Genomic DNA, 22113 nt, shown 5'->3' with positions numbered 1-22113 from the left:
TACAGGTGCGGGCCTTCTTCCTGGACTCCTGTTTCCAAGCTATCGCAGTCATCATTCGAGGCCTTCAGCGATTCCCGACCTCGACAGCAAGGGGATGCCTGAGTCCCCTCAGCCACATGGCTTCATGTACACATTCCACTAGGGCCCAGGCCTTCTCAGCAGTGTTCCTGGCCCAGGTACCGATCCAAGAAATCTGCAGGGCAGTGACTTGGTCCTCGGTGCATACCTTCATCTCGCACTACGCCATCGTCCGGCATGCCAGGGATGACATGGCTTTCGGTTGAACGGTGCTACAGTCAACATTCCTTAACTCCAACCCCACTGCCTAGGTAAGGCTTGGGAATCACTTAATTGGAATTGATATGAGCAAACACTTGAAGAAGAAAAAATGGTTAGTCACCTTTGTAACTGTTGTTCTTCGAGATGTGTTGCTCATATCCATTCCAAACCCGCTCCCCTTCCCCTCTGTCGGAGTAGCCGGCAAGAAGGAACTGAGAGGGCGCCAGGTCAGCAGGATCATATATTGAGCGCCATGGAGGTGCCACTCCAGGGGGCTCCCCAGCCTGACAGGACCCCTGTCCCATCCACCCTCCTCTCCTGTCCCCTGACTGCCCCCAGAACTGGGCAGGAGGATCTCGTGGGCCACCGTAGTGGGTGCCCACCCCGCCCCTCAGAGCCAAAGGGACCTGCCAGGGGGCGAGGTGGGGGAGTCCCGGTGGTCCCTCTGGCTCCTAGGGACGGGGTAGTGTAGCTGGGGAGGGAGCAGGGGGAGCGGCCTCTCCTCCCACTGATCACATCAAAAGTGGTGCCTTAGGCACCGACTCCGTGGGTGCTCCGGGACTGGAGCACATCCATGGGGAAAATTTGGTGGGTGCAGAGCATCCACCAGCAGCTCCCTGCCTGGCCCCAACTCAGCTCTGCTCTGCTCCCCATCCTGCCCTGAACGTGCTGCCCCGCTCTGCTTCTCCGCCCCCCGTCCCCCCGCTTCCCGCGAATCAACTGTTCACGTGGGAAGCCAGGGAGGGCTGAGAAGCAGGCGGTGGCTTCCTGCTCAGGCCCAGGGAGAGGGAGGTGAGCTGGGGCAGAGAGCGGTTCTCCTGCGTGCTCCCCGGGTTACCTGCTGTGGTGCAGGTGGCCCTCCTCACGCCCCCCCCGCCCCAGCTCACCTCTGCTCCTGGGCCTGAGCGCGAGGCCGTCGCTTGCTTCTCAGCCCTCCCAGGCTTCCCACGTGAACAGCTGCTTCACGGGAAACTGGGGGGAGGGCAGGGGGTGGAGAAGCAGAGCGGGGTGGTATGTTCAGGGGAGGAGGTGGAGTGGAGGCGAGGTGAGCTGGTGCCTGGCGGGGAGCTGCTGGTGGATGCACCCACCAAATTTTCCCCATGGATGCTCCAGCCCTGGAGCACCCACGGAGTTGGTGCCTAAGGCACCACTTTTGGCTGGTTGTTAAGTTTAGAAGTCCTTTTAGAACCGATTGTCCCATGAGGGTTCTAAAGGGATTCTAAATTTAACAACCAGTTCCAGTGAACTGGCTCCAGCTCACACTGTATGTGGCCATAACCCTAACCGATTCCCCACATCTGCCCATCCACTGTATGGGAAGGGGAGTAGCAGCCCCGCTTGCAGCTCTCTCACTTTTACTGCAACTTGCAATGGTGCCCACAACAGTATCCTGCAATGTTTACATGGCCCATTTTATCAATTTCTTTAACAACTTTTATCAATAATATTTGTTTATTTATATCTTAAAACCAAACCTCCCTCCTTTCCCAAAAGAAAACTTCAAATGACTTAAATCCCACTAACTGTGCACATAGCTAGTGTAGGTATCCACCTGTTCCTTTCACTGTTGTGCTTATATTCTCTACTCTCAGGGTGTTTTGATGCAGCTTGTCTTAAATTATATTGTAAGCTCTTTGGTGAAAGGACTGTCTTTCACTATATGGTCCTGCCCTGCAAACACTTACACACATGTAATTTCAAGCATGAGAGTAGTCCCATTGAATTAATGGGAGCGAGGTTACTCATGTATTTATGTTTGTACAGCACTAATCACAATAAGGTCCCAATCCTTATTTGGGTAATGCTGTAGCATACCAAAAAATAGTAAGTCAGTGCACAGTGGCTCTTAATGGATAGTTTTCCAGAATTCAGAACTATGTGAAAATAATTACTCAGCGAAATACTATCTCATAAACAGAGAAATAACATGGTAAATTGAATTTCCATTCTTTTTTCCTATTCAAGCATAACCTTAGTAATTTACATCTATGGATGTGTGTCATGTGACAATGGTAAGGAATCAAGGCAAAGTTCTTTTTTCTAACATTGCACAAGGAACTTTTTTAGAAAAAGGGAACCATTATCATCATACTTAAAGCTCTCACTCTGCTTCACTGCGGGATTTCTACCTAAAATCTCCTTCAGACTCTGCCTGGATTCCTACAACAGATATCAATAAACAGTTCACATAACTTCTCAAAGTGCACAAAGATTTAGTTTTTAGATAGGACTTGATCCTGGCTTCATCTGAATAGTTAGTCACAAGCATTTGAAAGACCAGGGCCCTAGACTCTCTGACATTTCACCTTTAAAAGAATAAGCTGTGTAAAATGGATACAGACAATTCTCTAGCATCTGAGTCAGTGATGGCCTAAGAAAAAGCATGTACAGTATAGAGAAGTAATGTAAGATCTGTAGATACTCAGTTTTGAAAGAATCTTTAATTTGTTAAAAATAATTGCTTAACATTATGATTACATCTATACTTCACATTGTATTTTAAATTTGCTATACTTAGACAGGAGGGCAAACATACACAAAAACGGAATCATAACTTCTTTTTCTGCCTTTGGCCTTACAATAGAAATCCACAAAAACATTTTACTCAGCCTAAAGAATATTGTGTTTTTCATGCTAAACTTTTCTGTGCCTTCAAAGATATGTGGTCAAATTCTGATTTCAGTTATATTGATATAACTTCATTGGAGAGGGTTTCACTGTCTTATATAGTCCCCTGGGGGGAAAAGAATTCTGGGACTAAACAGGCAACAAGCACAATAATTTTTTATATTATTATTATTATTATTTCTATAACCATGACACTTATGATCCCTAGTCATGGAGCAGGACCCTATCGAGTTAGATGATGTACAAATACAGAATAAAAAGGCAGTCCCTGCTTCAAAGACAAGAGAAAATAAATGGATACAGACGAAACAGAGTACAATGAAACAATGTTGGTTAGCATGATAGGCCATAATCTCAGGACACCAGCATTGTTGTCAAATTTTTCTTGGGCATCACAGAAAAAAGTTTTAGGGAGGGTTTTGAAGGAGAAAAACTTATTTGTTTTGCGGACATTTAAAGGGATCACCTCCTAAGCAAGAGGGAGCAGCATGGGAGAGAGCACAGAGAGGGGACTTGTTTAAAAATGTAATAAGGCTTGCATCATGGGCCAATCAGAAGTGGGAATTGACATCTAGATAGCAAATGAGAGATATAATGGGGATAGACCATGAGGGGCCTTGAAAGTGAAAACAAGTGTTTATGCTAGGTGCGATAATGTGGGAGTCAGTGAAAGGATGCAAAGAAAGGGATGATATAGAATCAGAGAGTTTAAATCTAGAAGAGACTACCAGATCATCTAATGTGACCTCCTGTATACCACAGGCCACCAAGACCACCCTCCAAACACATACTAAACCCAACAACTGAAATTAGATCAAAGTATTACAGCCCACAAGAGAGGAGACTATTGTGTCACAGGAAGTGAACAGGAGGGACCAAGGTGCACCAGTGCATGAGGCCCCCATGATGACAGGGAAATGATTAAGTGGAAAATACCCAGATAATCCCGGCAAAGCGACAAGAAAGGAAAATGATTTTTGCAGCAGAGTTCTAAATGAATATGAGCAGGGTAAGGTTTACACATTCCTCAAAAAACAAATTCTTGCCTAGTCCTTTCATTAACATTAAATAAAGAACCTGAGGAAAATTACAAAATAAAACTAAATAAATAAAATTCAAAGTGAGAAAATAAAAATGTGAATTTAGATTATGCAAACTTTTTTATACAAAATAATCAAGTTATGAGTGCAATGCAGTTTTAATGAACTGCTAAGATTTGTTTGCTTCCCAAAGGAGCTGCCGTCTACCATAAATAAGAAAGGATATGTATTTATGAAGTAAATAAAGATTAAATGAAATAAAGTTTTAAAGATGATAAATAATTAATTCAAGGGTCCGATTGCACCCATTCTATCTACCTGTATTGTTAGATGCCTATGTCTGTGGCCGTTATGGACACAGGGGGCATTTACAAAAAATGTTCATCAGCTTTATCACTACTTTAGCTGAACTGGCGGACATATAGTGTAGATAAGCTTCTGGTGTTTTTACCACCATGTTAGTTAAAGCTGATGAAAGCACAGTGATAAAAACAGGCTTGGGCCCAGTACCATGATTCCCTCCAGTTCCGCTGAGCCTGTGTTTAAATTGGTTGGAATAATTCTATCTATTTCCCCATGGTGGACGATACCTGAATTTCTTATAATTTCTAAAGGCTACACAGCCCAAAAATCTCGGATTGCTCCCAGTTTCCTATTGGTAGGAGTGTTCTTCTCTTTTCAACATAGGTCAAATAAATTGTTTTTACATTTCTGTTTTGCTGTGTTCACTGCTACTGTTATATCATGACTAGGGGTTACCATAACTGATAACAGAAATCAGTTACACATAATTTGATTATTTTTAACTGACTAAAATAACAGGTTTCTTTTTAAAAGTGTGATCTTGAGAAAAAAATCTGACTCTTTCTTTAAGCTCAAAAATACAAAGTCTTTCAGTTAATTGCAGCCCTGTCTTTATGGTCCCAAGCAGAAGGGATGATACAGCTGGACAGCTCTCGGAGTATTAACATATCCTCTTTTTTTCTGGGATTGTGGTCCTTGCTTGGACAAGGTAGTTTCGCAAGCCCTGACTGTGACCCATTAACAGCTCCCAAATAATTTTCAGCATGTGAAATGCCATTTCAGCATGAGACGAAGACGATCTGGCATCAAGGCACACACTGCCTTGGGTCACATTGCACAAGCGTCTCTGAAGTGCAGAGGGCACCCCAAACTCATCAGACTCTACAGAAGCTGGCAACACCAGGTTAATATTTGGTGCTACCTGTTTTATACCTGCTCAGGCTCTTTCCCTGTGAGCAGAGGCCTGCAGAGTGGTGGGATACTTACAAAGGCATCGCACATCACCATCACCACGTTGCGCGCTCTCTGGCTGCTGCCAGCGCCCAGCTGTCCCCAAGCCGCAGGACGCGCCTTCGCACCTTCCCAGCGGGTGGAAGCCAGCAGCAGCACCAGAGCCGCCAGCACCACCGTCCGGGCCCCTTCTCCGCACCGCCCCCTCATCCTCTCCCCTCGCCCAGGGCACACGGCCCCTCACGCAGCCGCAGGGCGAGCAGCGCTCCCCGGCAGCCAGGCTGCAGCCACTGAGGGAGGGCTGGGCCTAGAACCAGCCCTGCCCACCCCAGCGCTTTGTCACTGCCCGCCGACAGGCCGGCCCCTGCCCGAGGCCTGAGAGCAAGACCCCGTGACTCTCCCGAACTCTGCCCGCAGCAGACCAAACTACGGCGCCCATCAGGCCTCGCGGAAGCGGGCCACGACGAACTACACCTCCCATCATGCCTCGGAGGATAGGCGGTGAGGGAGATGGGGGGGATGAACTACGGCTCCCGTCATGCCACAGGAGCGGGAGGACGGTAAGATAGCGGCGTGCTGGGCCGCGTCAATGGCCCTCACGCGGAAAGGGTAGTAACCGAGTGAGTGCGCCTGCGCGGCCGAGCCGGGTGGCCGGGGTACGGGGGGTTGCTGGCTGGTAATTGAAGCAGAAGGCGGAGGCAGGTGAAGTGCTCAGTGGGAGCGGCCGTAGGGGGCGGTGCCGCTGCCGGCCCCTGAGGGACTTTGCTGCCCCCCCCCTCCCCCCGCGGGCGACTCTGCGCGAGGCTTGCGTGGGCCCAGCGCTCCCCAGCTAAGCCGGGGCGGTCGGGGTCCGTGGGTGGAAGGGGGCCCTGTGCCCGGGGAGGGTGCCAGGGGCCGGTGCGCGTTGCCGAGTGGGAGGCCTGGGGCCCCGTGGGCGGCAGCTGCTGGTGACGTGGAGTAACCGGGCAGTCCCGCTGGCTGCCGCGGCAGAGGAGAAGAAAGGTCCCAGCTCTGGGCAGGGAAGGCGAAATAGCCCAGAGAGCGGCGGGGGGCTGTGGCTAGCGCTAGATCCACAAAGGGACGGGGGGGAGTGTACCCTGCAAACACTCCCTGCAGCAGCCTGGCCAGAGCCCGGAGCTACAGCCGTGTTGGGCTGACGCCACAGTGCTGAAAATAGCGGTGCAGATGTTCCGGCTTGCCCAAGCAGGGACGTCCACACACTGCTATTTTTACCGCCCTAGCTCGGGCCTTGCAAGCCTGAATCTGTACCGTGGGTTCTGAGACTTGCTGCCACGGTAGTTGTGCCCCCCCCCCCGAGGACATAAACACGCTTATACTCAGTGTTGCAACACCTGGTATTTAGGCACTCTGCTGCCAAGTGGGATGATCCTTAGCCCTGAGTTAGGTGCCCAGGCTCCCTATACAATGCATGGGGTGGGTTAGACTCCAAAGAAAGGAATTTACAAAAACCAGTATGCTGAGCAGGGAGCTGTCCAATCTGGCAGTAGGAAATGCCAAGGAGAAGCGTGAGGGCTAACCCTCATCTCTCAAAGTGAGTTAGGTGCCTGACTCAAGGCCAGAGATAGAGGGCCTGTCTCTACTTTGGCATCACAGATCTGAACTGGGATCCACTCCTGGAGTTAGGCACCTAAGCCAGGTCAGCCCTTTTCACAAAAAACTGGAGATCTCTTTCTCTCTTCCTCTCCCCCCCCACCCCGAATATTGTAGCCAGTAGCCTGCTGATCAGGTTACTGACCTGGAATGTGGGAGATCTGTTTTAAAATCTCTGCTCAGAAGCAGGGACTTGAACTTGGTTCACCCATATCCAGGGAGTAACCTAACCACCAGACTATAGAGTCATTATCTTTCCAGTCTCACTGGTCTGTGACTGTGCTAAATAATAAATAAATAAATAGTAACATATGACTTCTATTCAGTTTTTCATAGTGGACCCTTGCTCCCCAGTATAGTGTTTCTTTTCTACTCATTCAGACATAGATCCTTTTGCACTCAGGTATCTCCTTCCTGCCACTCTCCCCATCCTGGCAATGATGGTAATTGCATCTGAATCATGTACGCTTTCTAACGCATGTGCTAGAGTGAGTGTAAATAATGTGTGCATCAGACTGATGTGTGTGTACAATATACTTAAATATATATGTATGTGCTTTAAATGATACTATGTATAAACTTCAAAATATATCGTTAACTTTATTGTTTGTTTCCATTTTTTTACTAAAACAAATTTGAATATTTCCTTCATTCCTGCACACATCCCTTCCAAACTTATGAAGTGCTCTTTCCCACATTAGGAAGTGGAATTTGAAGTTACTCAGTGATGTTGGTAGAATGGTATGGCCAAAAAGTGTTGGGAAATTCTTTAAAATGTGAATGACAGAGAAACATGTAAACCTCCATATTACTGAAACTCCTTATTTAATGTGCTCCAACTGTCAAGAAAAATTCTACTCTGGGATGAGAAGCACCTTTTAGTATTTGAAGGCGATGGCTCAGATCCAGCACAGCTTGTGAGGATGTGTATACATCTGAGTACGTGATTGGTCCCAATAACTTCAGTGGGACTACTCGCATACTAAAAATGATGCATGTGCTTGGGATTGGGGTTTAGAGGTGTACTATCACATATACATTTGTTTATACGTATACTGCTTTTTTGTCTATACTGGACTGATAACTATGTGGGGCAGGGATTTTGTCTTGTACTTGTACAGCAGCGAACATACTGTTAACATTTGCTAAAATGTTTTCTTTGTGTATGATAATGCAATATAAGTCAAATGCTTTGAACAGTATTTGATATAAATGTCTTTTCTTGAAAACTAATTTTCTGTCCTTTTGACTTTAGCAGTAATAATGTCAAATAAGGAGGTGAAGGCAGCATTGAAAAGTGCCAGAGATGCAATAAGAAATAAAGAATACAAAGAAGCCTTAAAACATTGCAAGGTAATTAATTCTTCCACTTGTATAAACATTAATTGTGTGTACATGTAAAAAGCCCTACTATTTTCTGTCCACTGGAATTGTACTCTATGCTTTCTACAGTAATGTACATACTAAGTAATGTTTCAGAGTAGCAGCCGTGTTAATCTGTATTCGCAAAAAGAAAAGGAGTACTTGTGGCACCTTAGAGACTAACAAATTTATTAGAGCATAAGCTTTCGTGAGCTACAGCTCACTTCATCGGATGCATTTGGTGGAAAAAACAGAGGAGAGATTTATATACACACACACAGAGAACATGAAACAATGGGTTTATCATACACACTGTAAGGAGAATACTTGTGGCATCCGATGAAGTGAGCTGTAGCTCACGAAAGCTTATGCTCTAATAAATTTGTTAGTCTCTAAGGTGCCACAAGTACTCCTTTTCTTTTTGCGAATACAGACTAACACGGCTGCTACTCTGAAACCTGTAAGGAGAGTGATCACTTAAGATAAGCCATCACCAGCAGCAGGGGGGGGAAAGGAGGAAAACCTTTCATGGTGACAAGCAAGGTAGGCTAATTCCAGCAGTTAACAAGAATATCAGAGGAACAGTGGGGGGTGGGGTGGGAGGGAGAAATACCATGGGGAAATAGTTTTACTTTGTGTAATGACTCATCCATTCCCAGTCTCTATTCAAGCCTAAGTTAATTGTATCCAGTTTGCAAATTAATTCCAATTCAGCAGTCTCTCGTTGGAGTCTGTTTTTGAAGCTTTTTTGTTGAAGTATAGCCACTCTTAGGTCTGTGATCGAGTGACCAGAGAGATTGAAGTGTTCTCCAACTGGTTTTTGAATGTTATAATTCTTGACGTCTGATTTGTGTCCATTCATTCTTTTACGTAGAGACTGTCCAGTTTGGCCAATGTACATGGCAGAGGGGCATTGCTGGCACATGATGGCATATATCACATTGGTACATGCGCAGGTGAACGAGCCTCTGATAGTGTGGCTGATGTGATTAGGCCCTATGATGGTATCCCCTGAATACATATGTGGACAGAGTTGGCAACGGGCTTTGTTGCAAGGATAGGTTCCTGGGTTAGTGGTTTTGTTGTGTGGTGTGTGGTTGCTGGTGAGTATTTGCTTCAGATTGGGGGGCTGTCTGTAAGCAAGGACTGGTCTGTCTCCCAAGATCTGTGAGAGTGATGGGTCGTCCTTCAGGATAGGTTGTAGATCCTTGATGATGTGTTGGAGAGGTTTTAGTTGGGGGCTGAAGGTGATGGCTAGTGGCGTTCTGTTGTTTTCTTTGTTGGACCTGTCCTGTAGTAGGTGACTTCTGGGTACTCTTCTGGCTCTGTCAATATGTTTCTTCACTTCAGCAGGTGGGTATTGTGGTTGTAGGAATGCATGATAGAGATCTTGTAGGTGTTTGTCTCTGTCTGAGGGGTTGGAGCAAATGCGGTTATATCGTAGTGCTTGGCTGTAGACAATGGATCGAGTGGTATGATCTGGATGAAAGCTAGAGGCATGTAGGTAGGAATAGCGGTCAGTAGGTTTCCGATATACGGTGGTGTTTATGTGACCATCGCTTATTAGCACCGTAGTGTCCAGGAAGTGGATCTCTTGTGTGGACTGGTCCAGGCTGAGGTTGATGGTGGGATGGAAATTGTTGAAATTATGGTGGAATTCCTCAAGAGCTTCTTTTCCATGGGTCCAGATGATGAAGATGTCATCAATGTAGCGCAAGTAGAGTAGGGGCATTAGGGTACGAGAGCTGAGGAAGCGTTGTTCTAAGTCAGCCATAAAAATGTTGGCATACTGTGGGGCCATGCGGGTACCCATCGCAGTGCCGCTGATTTGAAGGTATACATTGTCACCACATCTTGGCAGTGTTCATAGTGAATAATTTGTTGTGGGGTAATCACTAAAATCCTTGTGGATGGATCAGTCTTCTTTTCTTGAATAAAGATGAAGTTCACCAGAGTCAGACAAATGCCACCCTTTCAGTTCACACACTGGATCTTATTGCTAGATGGTAGATACTGTGGGTTGATGTGATGTTGATTTCATTAGTTGCCCATGTTAGCTTGTCCAGAAAAGGAGATCAGTTTTCTGTTGCATGTGCTTAAATGCGAAGCAGAGGGTACAGTAACTCCGCACTTAAAGTCGTCCCAGTTAACGTTGTTTCGTTGTTATGTTGCTGCTCTATTAGAGAACATGCTCGTTTTAAGTTGCACAGTGTTCGGTTATAACACCCTCCACCCACCAGCGCCTCCCACCCGCCAGCAGGCCCCGTGGACCAGGGCCTCCCCACTCACTTTTGTGCCTCCTGCCCACTGCATCAGCTGTTTCGCAGCATGCAGGGAGGCGAGGAGGGAGGACATGGCAAGCTTGGGGGAGGGAGCGAAACTGGGCGGGAAGAGGTGGGGTGGGGGAGGAGTGAGGGCACGATGAGGCAGGGTGGGGCCTTGGGGGAAGGGGTAGAGTGGAGGCAGGGCCTGGTGCAGAGTCGGGGGTTGAGCACCCCCCGGCAGTTTGAAAAGTCAGCGCCTTTGGCCCTGGAAGCCCATGGCTGTCTCCAGCTCTGCAGGGATCTAGAGGCCCAGTACATTGTGTGTCCCAAGCATACCATGCAACCTGGCAGATTGGTTCTCTTAGGAGATGACTGGTCTCCCCAGCATCTCAGGGGGTGGGAGGTGTTCAATGACTAACTGGAGCAGGCTGTGTGCTCTGCTGCTCAGGGGCCAGCAGAGACATCCCCATTGGGTGCTGGGAAGGAAGCAGCACACTATCCCTTCCTTTGTGCTGCTGCTTGCCTGCTCTTCCTGGCTCCCGTGTCGAGCCCAGACCTGCAGAGCTTGCATGGGGAGGACTTTGTAGGCCTAGGAGTGGGGGTGGTGTTGGCCCACACCCTCACCAGAACTCTGGGGCCAGAGGATATTCACTTACCAAGTCACAGCTGTGAGTCAAACTGCACCAAACTGGCATAAAGAAATTTACCAATAAAAAAGAAGGAAATCAAAACAGCAATCTCTAGATGTGTTTTTTCGAGTTGGGAAAGTTCAGCAAGAGGAGCAGCCGGACGATTCACCCTCTGACTGTACCACCTCAAACAAGCTTCACAATCATCATTGCTGAGTATAGTATTACATTGTTTAAAATTGTTTAAAACTAATACTGTATATGTATATAATGTTTTTTGTCTGGCGAAAAAGATTTACCTAAGCCCCCCCCCCCCGCCCATTTACATTAATTCTTACAGGGAAATTGGATTCGCTTAACATCATTTTGCTTAAAGTCGCATTTTTCAGGAACATAGCTACAACGTTAAGCAAGGAGTTACTGTATTAATTCTCAGATGACTGTGACAAAAGTCTGTCTTTAACCATAGACTTTAGAGGAATCCTTCAATGACCATAGTTACTGAGACCTGTGTCACTAGGACCGTTTATATGCGTTTTCTTCTTGCTAGAGAAAGCTACCAGTTAAAACATTAACCTTTTATTAATGCTCTAACTTATGTTATCACTATGCAGAAAGTAACATCTTGTTAAATAGATACCTAATAAATAAAATTCACTGTGTACCAGACTAGTATGTTCAGGAGCTTTTTTTTCTAGAAAGTAAGAAAATTGATTAATCAAACTTGGTAGTTGAGCCTGTAAGACACATTTAGTACACTAGCTTCATTTGAACTCTTATATTTTTAGGCAGTGCTGAAACAAGAGAAAAATAACTACAATGCCTGGGTGTTTATTGGCCTGGCAGCTGCTGAGTTAGAGCAACCTGATCAGGCCCAAAGTGCATACAAAAAGGCTGCTGAACTTGAACCCGGCCAGCTACTGGCATGGCAGGTATGTATTTAATTCTAGTTCCCCTTTACCCTTCCTATTAAATAAGCTACTGTGTTCTTAAGTATAGGAACAAGATCCAATCAACATTTGACTCTTAGGGCAGATCCTCAAGTTGTGTAAATTGTCATATAACAAATTATACCAGCTCCTTGTATGTACAATGTGAAAACCAATGGGAGTTGCATGTGTATAAAAGAGGGCAACTTTTGGTTTCATTATATTTAAATTATGATAGGTCTTCTAATGGATAAATACGTTTCATTCCCTTGGAAAACCAACCAACCAAACAGAAAAAGTATGCTTATCCCCCTTAGGTGCTTTCTTAGTTCCCTTGCTCATGACTCAGTAAATTTAGTTTGGTGTTTCTCTTCTATAAGAGAGAATATTGTGCACAGTAACCTTTCCCAGCCTCTGATACAGAGTTGTGAAAATTGGACTATGTTGTTGATTTCCATGGTCCTAGGCAACAATAATAGACACTCTTTAAGATGGTTGTGCAAGTGATAATCTACAACATGTGCTGTTATATTAGATTCCTGTGCCCTTAGGGCACATCATGAAGCATGTGGCTGAAGGCTAGGTCATTGATTCATATGTCTGGTAAAAGGGAATATTTAGTGTATTGTAACTTAATAAAGAGGTTTTTTAATATCAGTAATTTTAATTTTTTTAACTGCAACAATTGGACATATATTGAAATTACCTTCATTGAATCCTCATCAGCCAATCAGGCTCTGGCTTTTTTAAGATAGTACAAAACAATAACTTACTGAGACAAAAATGTTTTCTGTAGTCTTGCCCAATTTAAGATGCTTTATTGTTGTCCATTGGCTGGTGTTAAAATATGATTTTACTTAACTGTGTTCAGGTAGTCTGTGTTTCACTTCACTAATCTCAGAAATAGTTTTAAGAAAATACAGTGAGTTTTTATTATAATGTAAATGATATTTAAGAACAGAGGAATGGCCGTACTGGGTCAGACAAGAGTCTGTCTAGCCCAGTATCCTGTCTTTCGATAGTGGCTATTGCCAGATGCTTCAGAGGGTATGAACAACACAGCAATTATTGAGTGATCCATCCCATGCTGTCCAGGCCCAGCTTCTGTCAGTCAGTTGTTTGGGGGCACCCAGAGCATGGGGTTGTGTCCCTGACCATCTTGGCAAATAGCCATTGATTGAACTATCCACCATGAACCTTTTTGAGCCCAATTATATTTTTGGCCTTCACAGAATCCCTGGCAACAAGTTCCACAGATTGACTGTGCGTTTTGTGAAGAAATACTCCCATGTTTTTGTTGCCCCCTTTTTGACCCAAGCAGCTAGTCGAAGTTCGGGGTCCAAGGGATGTTCCAGTTGGGAGGAAAAATTGGTGATAGTCGGGTATTTCTCTGATGCAGTTTTGTTTATTTATAAAGAAAGTGTCTCTGAACATGGAAGGAATCGTGTAGCCGAAAGCAGTTCTTTTGCTCACAGCACCAAGTGCACTCTTCTCAGCCTGCACACCGATCCAAAAACTCAGCTCTGCAGGTTTCTTCCGGGGCAGATACTGCTTTCAGCTGCTTTTTCAGGCTGACTGTCTCGGCTCTATGTGTCTGCATTACCCACCCTTTACAAAACCACTACTGACCATCTCTGCCCCAACAGTCTGAAAACAATTGGGCAGGGGCTTTGTGATTAACATACCCTGACAGTTTTGTTAATTGAAGAATGCATTCACACCCAATTTCAAAGAAGTTTCTGATCTAAGCAGTCACCAGTACCTCTCAGCATAACGTTGTATTCTGATCCTGCATTGAGATTTGAGCAGACAGATTACAGTACCTGTGCAGAGCTGCACTGAAGATATTGGGTTCTTGTGGGCACAGCCAGGCTGCATGCCTTAAAATGATCTTGGAAATATCAGATGTGAAATCTAACATACATTTTACTTTTGTTTAGGGATTAGCAAATTTGTATGAGAAATCTAACCAAACAGATGTCAAAGAAAACTTGTTCAATGTTTACCAAAAGCTCTTGGAACTCTATGAAAGGTAAAGAATATTTCAGATTAAATTATGACACTGCAACATGTTATCTTAAAATTTCAGTTGCACTAGAAAAAGTCCAGTTTTAATGCCATCACTGATATATGTGATAATCTGCCACTAACACTGCTACCACTCTGAAACCTATGTATAGTAACTAATTCTAATACTCATGTTGTATCAGAGGTAAGGCCTTGTCACCCCGGTGGTTTTCTATAATGTGAAGTTGGGATAGAGATAAATTATCACTTTTCTATTGTCTTTTTATAAGAAGAAATCTTTTGGAATAAATATTATCTAAATTGTTGACATTAAGTATCTGGTGTCATGACTGTATCCATTGGCTTAATGTGTTGCATAGATGGTTGAACTTTATAAATCTCATAACTCTCAGTTGATGTTGATGGTTAGCATAAATATCACTAGTACATCTACTCACAATTTTTATGGTCACAGGGAATTTCATCTCCCGTTACAGTTTACAGTTCTAAACAAAGCTAGCTCTGGTTGTATGTCACCAGTTTCCTCAACTGATTGGAGCGTTCTTATTGCTTTGTTTTTGTGATTTTGATTTTGGTTTTGGCTAATGGACACTGTCAACTTATAAATCATACATCTTTTTAAACATTTTTAATTACTTCGGTTACAAATAACATCTAAGATAACTATAATTGAAAGATTAATGAAAAATACTTTTGTTCCAGTTTGTTTACTTTTTGCATTTGACAGCATTTAGGATAAACTGACGATATATAGTCTGTGTAGATTTTTCACACAGCAACTGCAAGAGAAAAACATTCTAAAAAAATTCACAATAGTTGCATTAGGACTTGGAGGCACATATAGTATCTGCAGCAACTTCTAATGCTCTCATTTAAAAAAGAAAAAAAATGTCTAGATTTCAAGTTGTCAGTGTCTCTTGAAGAATGCATTTCTCTATATTTGTTAGAAAACAGACCTGGCCTTTTTGTGTTTTTTTTTTTTTTTTTTTTCCCCATCTTCTTCTAGTACTGACAAGCAGAAGTGGTGTGAAGTGTGTAGGAAACTTGTGGAACTGTATCACCAAGAAAAAAAATACTTAGAGGTCAGTTACTGATTTACTGTCTCTTCTTTTCCTATGCAAATTATTCATATTTTTTTTGGTAGTGAGAACTTATCTCACTTAATTATACACCTCTGTTCTCCGACCAGCTCTTACCACTAAATTTAGAGGCAGTCTATTGAATTGACATGTCTTAACATAAAAAGCAATCCTAGAAATGGTTAGTTTACCTTTTATTAAAAGGATGTTGCAATCATTTTGTTCAATACAATGTTCTGAAATTCACCGTGTTGACATGTTGTGTCATATAAACAAAATTGCATTAAAATGTTAGTTTCTGGTTGCAGTCAAGCATTTGAATATTTTTCCACTTAGGGACTCAGATGTTAGGAAATGCCAGCTAAAGGATGCCTAGGCAACCTTAATTCTGCCCTCTTGTGTGTATGCATTATAATACAGTTTGTAATTAAATGATCACATACTATTTTTTCTACAGTACTTTTTCATCTACTCCAGTTTTTTGGGGGTATTTAGATTCCTTGAAGTTTGAGAACTTTAATGTTGGTTTCATAGCAAAAATTCTTTGCCAAGGATTATTATTAGTTTGTTATTTTGTCTGCAAGGCAGACAAACCTTTGAAAACCTAGATGTAAAACATAAACCATAGTTTGCTCAGTAGTAGGAGGGATTGAACCTGGAATCTCAGGTTCTAAAAGCATGAGCCTCTGCTGTGTGAGCCTTAAAATCCAGCTCTGGTATCTCAAAGCCAGTTTTAGACTCATAAATTCAGCTTTCTCCATGTGGTCTAGCCACTAGAGAGAGAGAGAGCCACACTGTGGTTATTTGATACTTTCTTTGTTTCACTTCCGTTAACAGTCTCAAATTTTAATAGGTATTCCATTCTCTATCCGAATATAATGCAGAGTCACTTCACTGCTGGAAAAGATAATAGTGCTCGGGGTGCTATTTTCTTTTTTAAATTAGTCATCAGAAGTATCATTTATCGAATTCTTTACCTTACACAGTGCATGTAGGGTAGTATCAGACCTATTATTAATGCAGATTCCTCTATTATGATGGAGTTTTTCAAGGAACATTTGAAGAGTTTCTTTACAGCAGTATTCTGTTATACAAGGTTAAATGAGCAATTAAAGACCATCAGCTAAGTCTGTAGTACTAAACTGCTTAAATACCACTAGTTCTGTTGACTGTACTAAACAGCACTGTGTAGTAATTTGTCCAACACTAACTCATTAGCCCTTGCCTCTTGCTAGGTGCTAATGCTATTTTCCAACCACTTAAGTTGGGAAATTGTAAATCTTATTGGCAAGAGGTTAAAATAAATTGGAGTGATCACACTGGGTGTCAGATTTTTAAATGAGTTACAGAATGATTCATTTCTCTTTCCTGTTGACAGGTGGCTCACACATGGCACAAACTGATAAAGATAAAACAGGAGGAAGGTGCAGATAATGCTGAGCTCCACCAGCTATGGAAGAGGCTGATCCAATTACTGCCAGACAGTACAGAGAATCACGATAATGAGACACAGCAGTTGGTAATATTTCTCCCTCCTACTCAAATCACAGAAATGGAAGGCTTGAGAGGTCAGCTAGTCCATCCCCCACATCTTGCTGGGGCAAGATCAAATATATCTAGAGCATCCTTGACAGCTATTGGTCTAACCTGTTCTTAAAAATCTCCAATGTTGCTGTTCCACAATCTCCCTATTCCACTGCTTAACTATCCTTATCATTAGAAAATTTTCCCTAATATCTAATCTCAGTCTCCGTTGCTACAAATTAAGCTGATTACTTCTTATTCTACCTTCAGTGGACATTCAGAACAATTGATCACTGTTCTCTTTATAACAGCCTTTAACATATTTGAAAACAGGTCCCTCCTCAGTCATCTTTTCTCAAGACTAAGCATGCCTGTTTTTTTTAACCTTTCCTCATAGGCCAGGTTTTCTAAACCTTTTATCATTTTTATTGCTCTCCTTTGGACTCTCTCCAGTTTGTCCACACCTTTTTTAAAGTGTAGCTCCCAAAACTGGACACAGTACTTCCACTGATGTCTCACCAGTGCCAAGTAGAGTGGAACAATTACCTCCCGTGTCTTTCTTACGACAGTCCTGTTAAATCATCCCAGAATATTAGCCTTTTTTTCAACTGCATCACGTTGTTTACTCATATTCAATTTGTGATCCGCTATAATGCCCAGATTCTTTTCAGCAGTATTACTGGCTAGTCAGTTATTCACCATTTTGTGTTTGTGCATTTGATTTTTTTCTTCTGAAGTGTTCTTTACTGTTGTCTTAATTGAATTTCATCTTGTTGATTTCAGATTAATTCTCCAATTTATCAAGCTCATTTTGAATTCTAATCCTGTCCTCCAAAGTACTTACAACCCCTCCCATCTTGGTGACATATGCAAATTTTATAAGCGTACTCTCCACTCCATTATTTAAGTCAGTGGTTCTCAAATTTTTTTTTTTTCATGGACCACTTGAAAATTGCTGAGGGTCTTGGTGGACCACTTAATGAGCCTTCCAAATGTTGTTTGTACCATTAGATAACTATTGTAAAGTGCTTTGGATAAAAACACTATATTAAAAAAATACCTTAATAATTAAAGTTTTTTTGTTTTACAAATAAAAGCACACAACTCATATTTTAATATCAATAGTCTTACCTTTCTAATGCGATGGATATGCCCTTTCTCCCCTGCCGCTTCAGCCCCTTAACTGGGGCTGGGAAGGAAGTGGGGTCTCTGCTCTGCCACAGCAGCCACAGAGCCATCTCTGTGAAAGAGGGCCATCTCTCCCTGGCACCCCTAGCCCTGGAGCTTGGGAAAGTCGCCTCTTCCTCTGGCTGCCGCAGTCCCGCATGTCCCAAATTCCCCACCCCCTTCTCAACCCACTGCCCCCCCACTTACCCCCATTCCCCCTAAGGCCACCACCTCACCTTGCATGTACATCTTCTCCAGGATCCAGCCACCTAATTAGTGGAGCCATGGCTGCACGGCTCCACTAATTAGGCAGGTGGCCCTTCATTCTTTTGTGTGCTGCCGCCTAGGCGCGCACTCTGGAGGGAACTATCTGCGGACCACCTGAATGAAGCCTGCGGACCATTGGTGGTCAGCAGTCCACAGTTTTAGAACCTCTGATCTAAGTCATTAATGAAAATGAAAAATGGTTCTGGATCCAGGACAGACTCCTGTGGAACCCCATTAGCTATACCCTCCCACTTTGACAGCAAACCATTGATAACTACTCTTTGAGTATGGTTTTTCAAACAGTTATAGTTATTTTAACTAGACCACATTTCCCTAGTTTGCCTATGAGAATGTCGCATGGGATTGTGTCAGATTAAATCAAGATATATCATGTCTACTATTTCGGCCCATCCACTGGGTCAGTAACCCAGTCAAAAAAGGAAATTAGGTTGGTTTGGCATGATTTGTTTTTGACAAATACAGCTTCTTATTGCTTATCATCCAATTAACCTGTAAATGCTTATAATTTGTTAGAGTATCTTTTGAGGTATCGAAGTTAGGCTGACTGGTCTCTAATTCCCGGGGTCCTTTTTGTTCCCCTTTTTAAAGATAGATACTATGTTTACCCTTCTCCAGTCTCACCCGTGGGATCTCACCCGTCCTCCATAAGTTCTCAAAAATTATCACTAATGGTTCCAAGATTTCTTCAGCTAGTTCCTTAAGTACCGTTGGGTGAATTTCATCAGACCATGCCAACTTGAATACATCTAACTTAACTAAATATTCTTTAATCCATTTTTTCTCTATTCTGGCTTGTGTTCTTTCCCCCTTGTTGTTAATATTAATTGTGTTAAGCATCTGGTCACAATTAATCTTTTTAGTAAAGACTGAAGCAAAATAGCCATTACACACCTTAGTGGATACAGACAACTAGACTTTGGGTTAAATTTTAAAAAGTGCTTAAGTGACATGAAGAGCCCAAGACCCATTGACTCTCAGTGGGATTTAGGCTTTTTGAAAATTTTGCCTTTAGGTTTCTAAGTCACTTAGGCTCAGATCCGCAAAGGTATCTGTGGAAGTTGGGAGCCTAAATAACATTGTGGTCCTGGGCCATAGAACCTTTGAAAATATTACACTCTGTGTGTCCCAGAATATTGGTAATAGAAATGAAGTCAGGAGAATTTACTGGTGATGGATTTCAGTACATTTTTGAAAAGCCCCTGTAATGTAGTGTCTTACATAACTGCTGTTTTAAAAAAAAAATCTTCTGTGATGCATTACTTTTAAAAGCTTAGATTCATTTTGGCAGTGTTAAGGTTCTATCTTAAAGGCACACAAAATAGGAGCGTCAAAATGAACACTTGCATACCAATATTTAATAAGTTATTCAAGCTCATAGCTGTCATAATGGATAGTGCTTCACGTGTGCTCTTTTTGTATATATCTTATGCCATTGCATGGATTAGATTGTTTACCTCCTTCAACTAGTTGCAGACTTACTACCAGGCTTTGAACACTATAATAATACTTGAGTATGAAGAACCACCCTGTTATGTATTTTGTCTTTTACACAACAGAAGTTCTATGAAGGACCACATGGGCACAGTGGGGCCAAATAAACATATTATAATCATGTCCATGGTATACTGCACCCTGTTTAGTTACCCAAAACAGTGACTAAATTTCATAAATGTACTATTTGTTGCTTTTCTTGCTAATTCACACTGTTGTACACTTACCAATTTCTTATTTCAGCTTTTGACTGCATTTGAACATGCAGTGAACTCTGTGGACACGGTTCCCAGTGAAGATCACCAAAAGCTTTATAAAAACTTCATTCAGTGTTTGTCAAAAGTAAGAACAATTTAATTAATAGTCTCTTCAATAACACAAATAACATCTAATAATACTGCACGAATAGCTAAATAAATTGCTTTGACTTTTTTTCCTCAAGTTTCCTCATGAGACTGCTAGGTTGAAGAAGGCCTGTGATGATATGATGGTTTTGTATCCTACCATGAGTTATCCTTTAGAAGTGCTCTGCTTGCACTTTATTCAGTCAGGTGAGTGGGATGGTTTTGGTTCATTTTTGTTGTTCCAAGTCTTGTATCTTTTCACTGTGACTTTTGTCTTGCCCTTCACTCCCCCAGCCCTTCTCATAAAAAAGGGAACCAGTCTTTAAAGATCTATTACTTCACTTTGTTGAGGGAAGATGTAGTTTGAGGCAACTTGCACCACTTTTTCAGCACAAATACATTGTCTGTAGTAGGTGCTATGTTTCTCCCACCCTGAGGAGGAAGACAGTTCTGTTCTAAACTATAGTGTCTCAGAGCTGTGAAACTTAGTACTACTGTACCATCAAAGGACTTCTTAAAAAATAAGTATTCTTTGTTCAAGACCAGTTCTGGATTCTTGATTCCTTTGTTGGCCCATGGGAAGAGTGCTTCATGAAGCTCAAAAGGAGCCTCTCTAGATAAATGAAGATTAGCTACATGAGGTTTGAAGAGAATCCTGTTTGCTTGTCTTTGATGGAAAGGATGGTGACACTAAAACAAAGCTCTGGAGATGGCTGAAGTGAGAGAATTGGTGAGAGAACCAGTACACCCCTTTCATCTTAGCAGGAACATTCATGAATCTTTCTACACAAGACTTCCTTGTGGATGGGCAGTAAACGGGGCTTTTTAGGGTGTTTCAGTGAAGTGGAAGAAAGGGGTCTTTTTTTTTATAAATGGATTTGTTTGTTATATGCTTTAAGAAGGCAGCATGTGGTCTTCCACACTGCCGGGTTTGAAACTGTGTTAAATTTCAGTTTTGAGTGCTCACTATTGCATAAATATTATATAAATGAATAGTGATTTTAAATGTGTCAGCTTTTGGTGTCACAGCTGATATCTTAAAGGATCCAGAAGTGACTTTCAAGTTGGACACCCCCCAAAAAACTATTTGTAAATATACAGTCATATCGACCAGGAATGTCACACAAAAACTAAGTAGAAATGTATGCCAAGAATCCATACAGAAATTCCTGTGTTTTTTAAACAATAAAGCTGTATAATTTCCTTTGTTAGGAGTGGAAGAATGCCTTATAGTACCAAGTTTCAGGGAGCTAGATATGAAAGTAATACAGCAGCAGAAAAATTGTAATACAGAACTCTTAATTTCAGTGTTTAAAACAATTGAACCCAGTGGAAAGGAACCAGCAAGAGCAAACCAACAAGTATAATTCATCTGCAAGAAGTGCTAGTACATAGTTCTGCTGGTCATACAATAGACTATCTAGAATGTGTGCATTCCATTATATTAAACATAAGTCTGAACCAAAATATGTAATCAGGCTTCTATGCTTAAAACAAAGAGAAGGGAATTGTTAAGCTATTCTGTTTCTTTGTGACTTTTCTGAGCCTTTTAAAGCTGAAGTTCTATCTCAAAATAGATATGGCTGGCTGCTATGGAATGCACTGATCTGCACCAGGCACAAAACTGCTGAATTCACTCCTCCTTGCAAAGAGTCATTTATTATTTTCATCTCTATGTGCCTGGACCAGTATTTTGTAAAATGAATCTTAACTATCCAACCATATAGTTTCCTGAGCTTTAACCGTTTTCAGTGTTCTCTCTTTATCCTTGCTGGAATAAGCAGACATCCCTTTCAGTTACAGTTATTCCATTAAATTCAATGGAATTACTGATCCTATGCCAGTGGTGAACTTGTTCAGAGACGAAAGGAATTCCTACTGGCCTTGGAATTTGCTGTGTGACCTTGGCTAAGTCACTTCACTTCACTGTGCCTGATTCCCCTCCAACTTTTTGTCTGTCTTGAAAGATTATAAGCTCTATGGGGAAGAGACTGCTTTTATCTAGGTGTTTGCATTGTGCCTAACATAATGGGACCCTGATTGCAATTGGGGTCTCCGAGCACCACACATAATACACTGTATAGCCTAAATGTAAAGCTCAAACAGTGATTTCTTTAATGTAGTATCGGCACACTACCATACAGTCCATTTATACATAAATTGTCATTTAGCTGTCAGTTTTACACTTTAAGAAAG

The 22113-nt window shown here is 42.5% G+C and overlaps 2 protein-coding genes across 12 annotated transcripts in view; one reads left to right on the top strand and one right to left on the bottom strand.

Moving 5' to 3' along the window:
• The window catches only part of ARSK (arylsulfatase family member K), a 51116-nt gene extending 45705 nt beyond the window's left edge, over window positions 1–5411 (bottom strand). For all 6 annotated transcript variants that reach the window (XR_006281705.1, XR_006281704.1, XR_005293200.2 and 3 more), the window contains exon 1: window positions 5238–5411. Coding sequence is in view for 3 of the 6 variants with exons in the window: in XM_038403422.2 (XP_038259350.1) it covers window positions 5238–5411 (174 nt within the window). In the remaining 3 variants the exon portion in view is untranslated. The remainder of the gene's footprint in view (window positions 1–5237) is intronic.
• A 212-nt stretch (window positions 5412–5623) lies between these two features.
• Window positions 5624–22113, top strand: part of TTC37 (tetratricopeptide repeat domain 37) — a 90193-nt gene continuing 73703 nt past the window's right edge. The window contains exons 1-8 of one of the 6 annotated variants that reach the window (XM_038403413.2): window positions 5624–5761; window positions 8068–8165; window positions 11856–11999; window positions 13937–14028; window positions 15031–15106; window positions 16482–16622; window positions 19817–19915; window positions 20016–20124. In XM_038403413.2, coding sequence (XP_038259341.1) covers window positions 5740–5761; window positions 8068–8165; window positions 11856–11999; window positions 13937–14028; window positions 15031–15106; window positions 16482–16622; window positions 19817–19915; window positions 20016–20124 — 781 coding nt within the window. In that variant the 5' untranslated portion in view covers window positions 5624–5739. Of the gene's footprint in view, window positions 5762–5781; window positions 5904–8067; window positions 8166–11855; window positions 12000–13936; window positions 14029–15030; window positions 15107–16481; window positions 16623–19816; window positions 19916–20015; window positions 20125–22113 lie in introns of those variants that run through there. The other 5 variants (XM_043515222.1, XM_043515224.1, XM_038403416.2 and 2 more) reach the window with 5 other exon arrangements.

Source organism: Dermochelys coriacea, chromosome 5 (assembly GCF_009764565.3).
Source record: "Dermochelys coriacea isolate rDerCor1 chromosome 5, rDerCor1.pri.v4, whole genome shotgun sequence".
NCBI classification, from domain to species: Eukaryota; Metazoa; Chordata; order Testudines; family Dermochelyidae; genus Dermochelys; species Dermochelys coriacea.
This window is presented reverse-complemented; position numbering and strand designations above follow the sequence as displayed.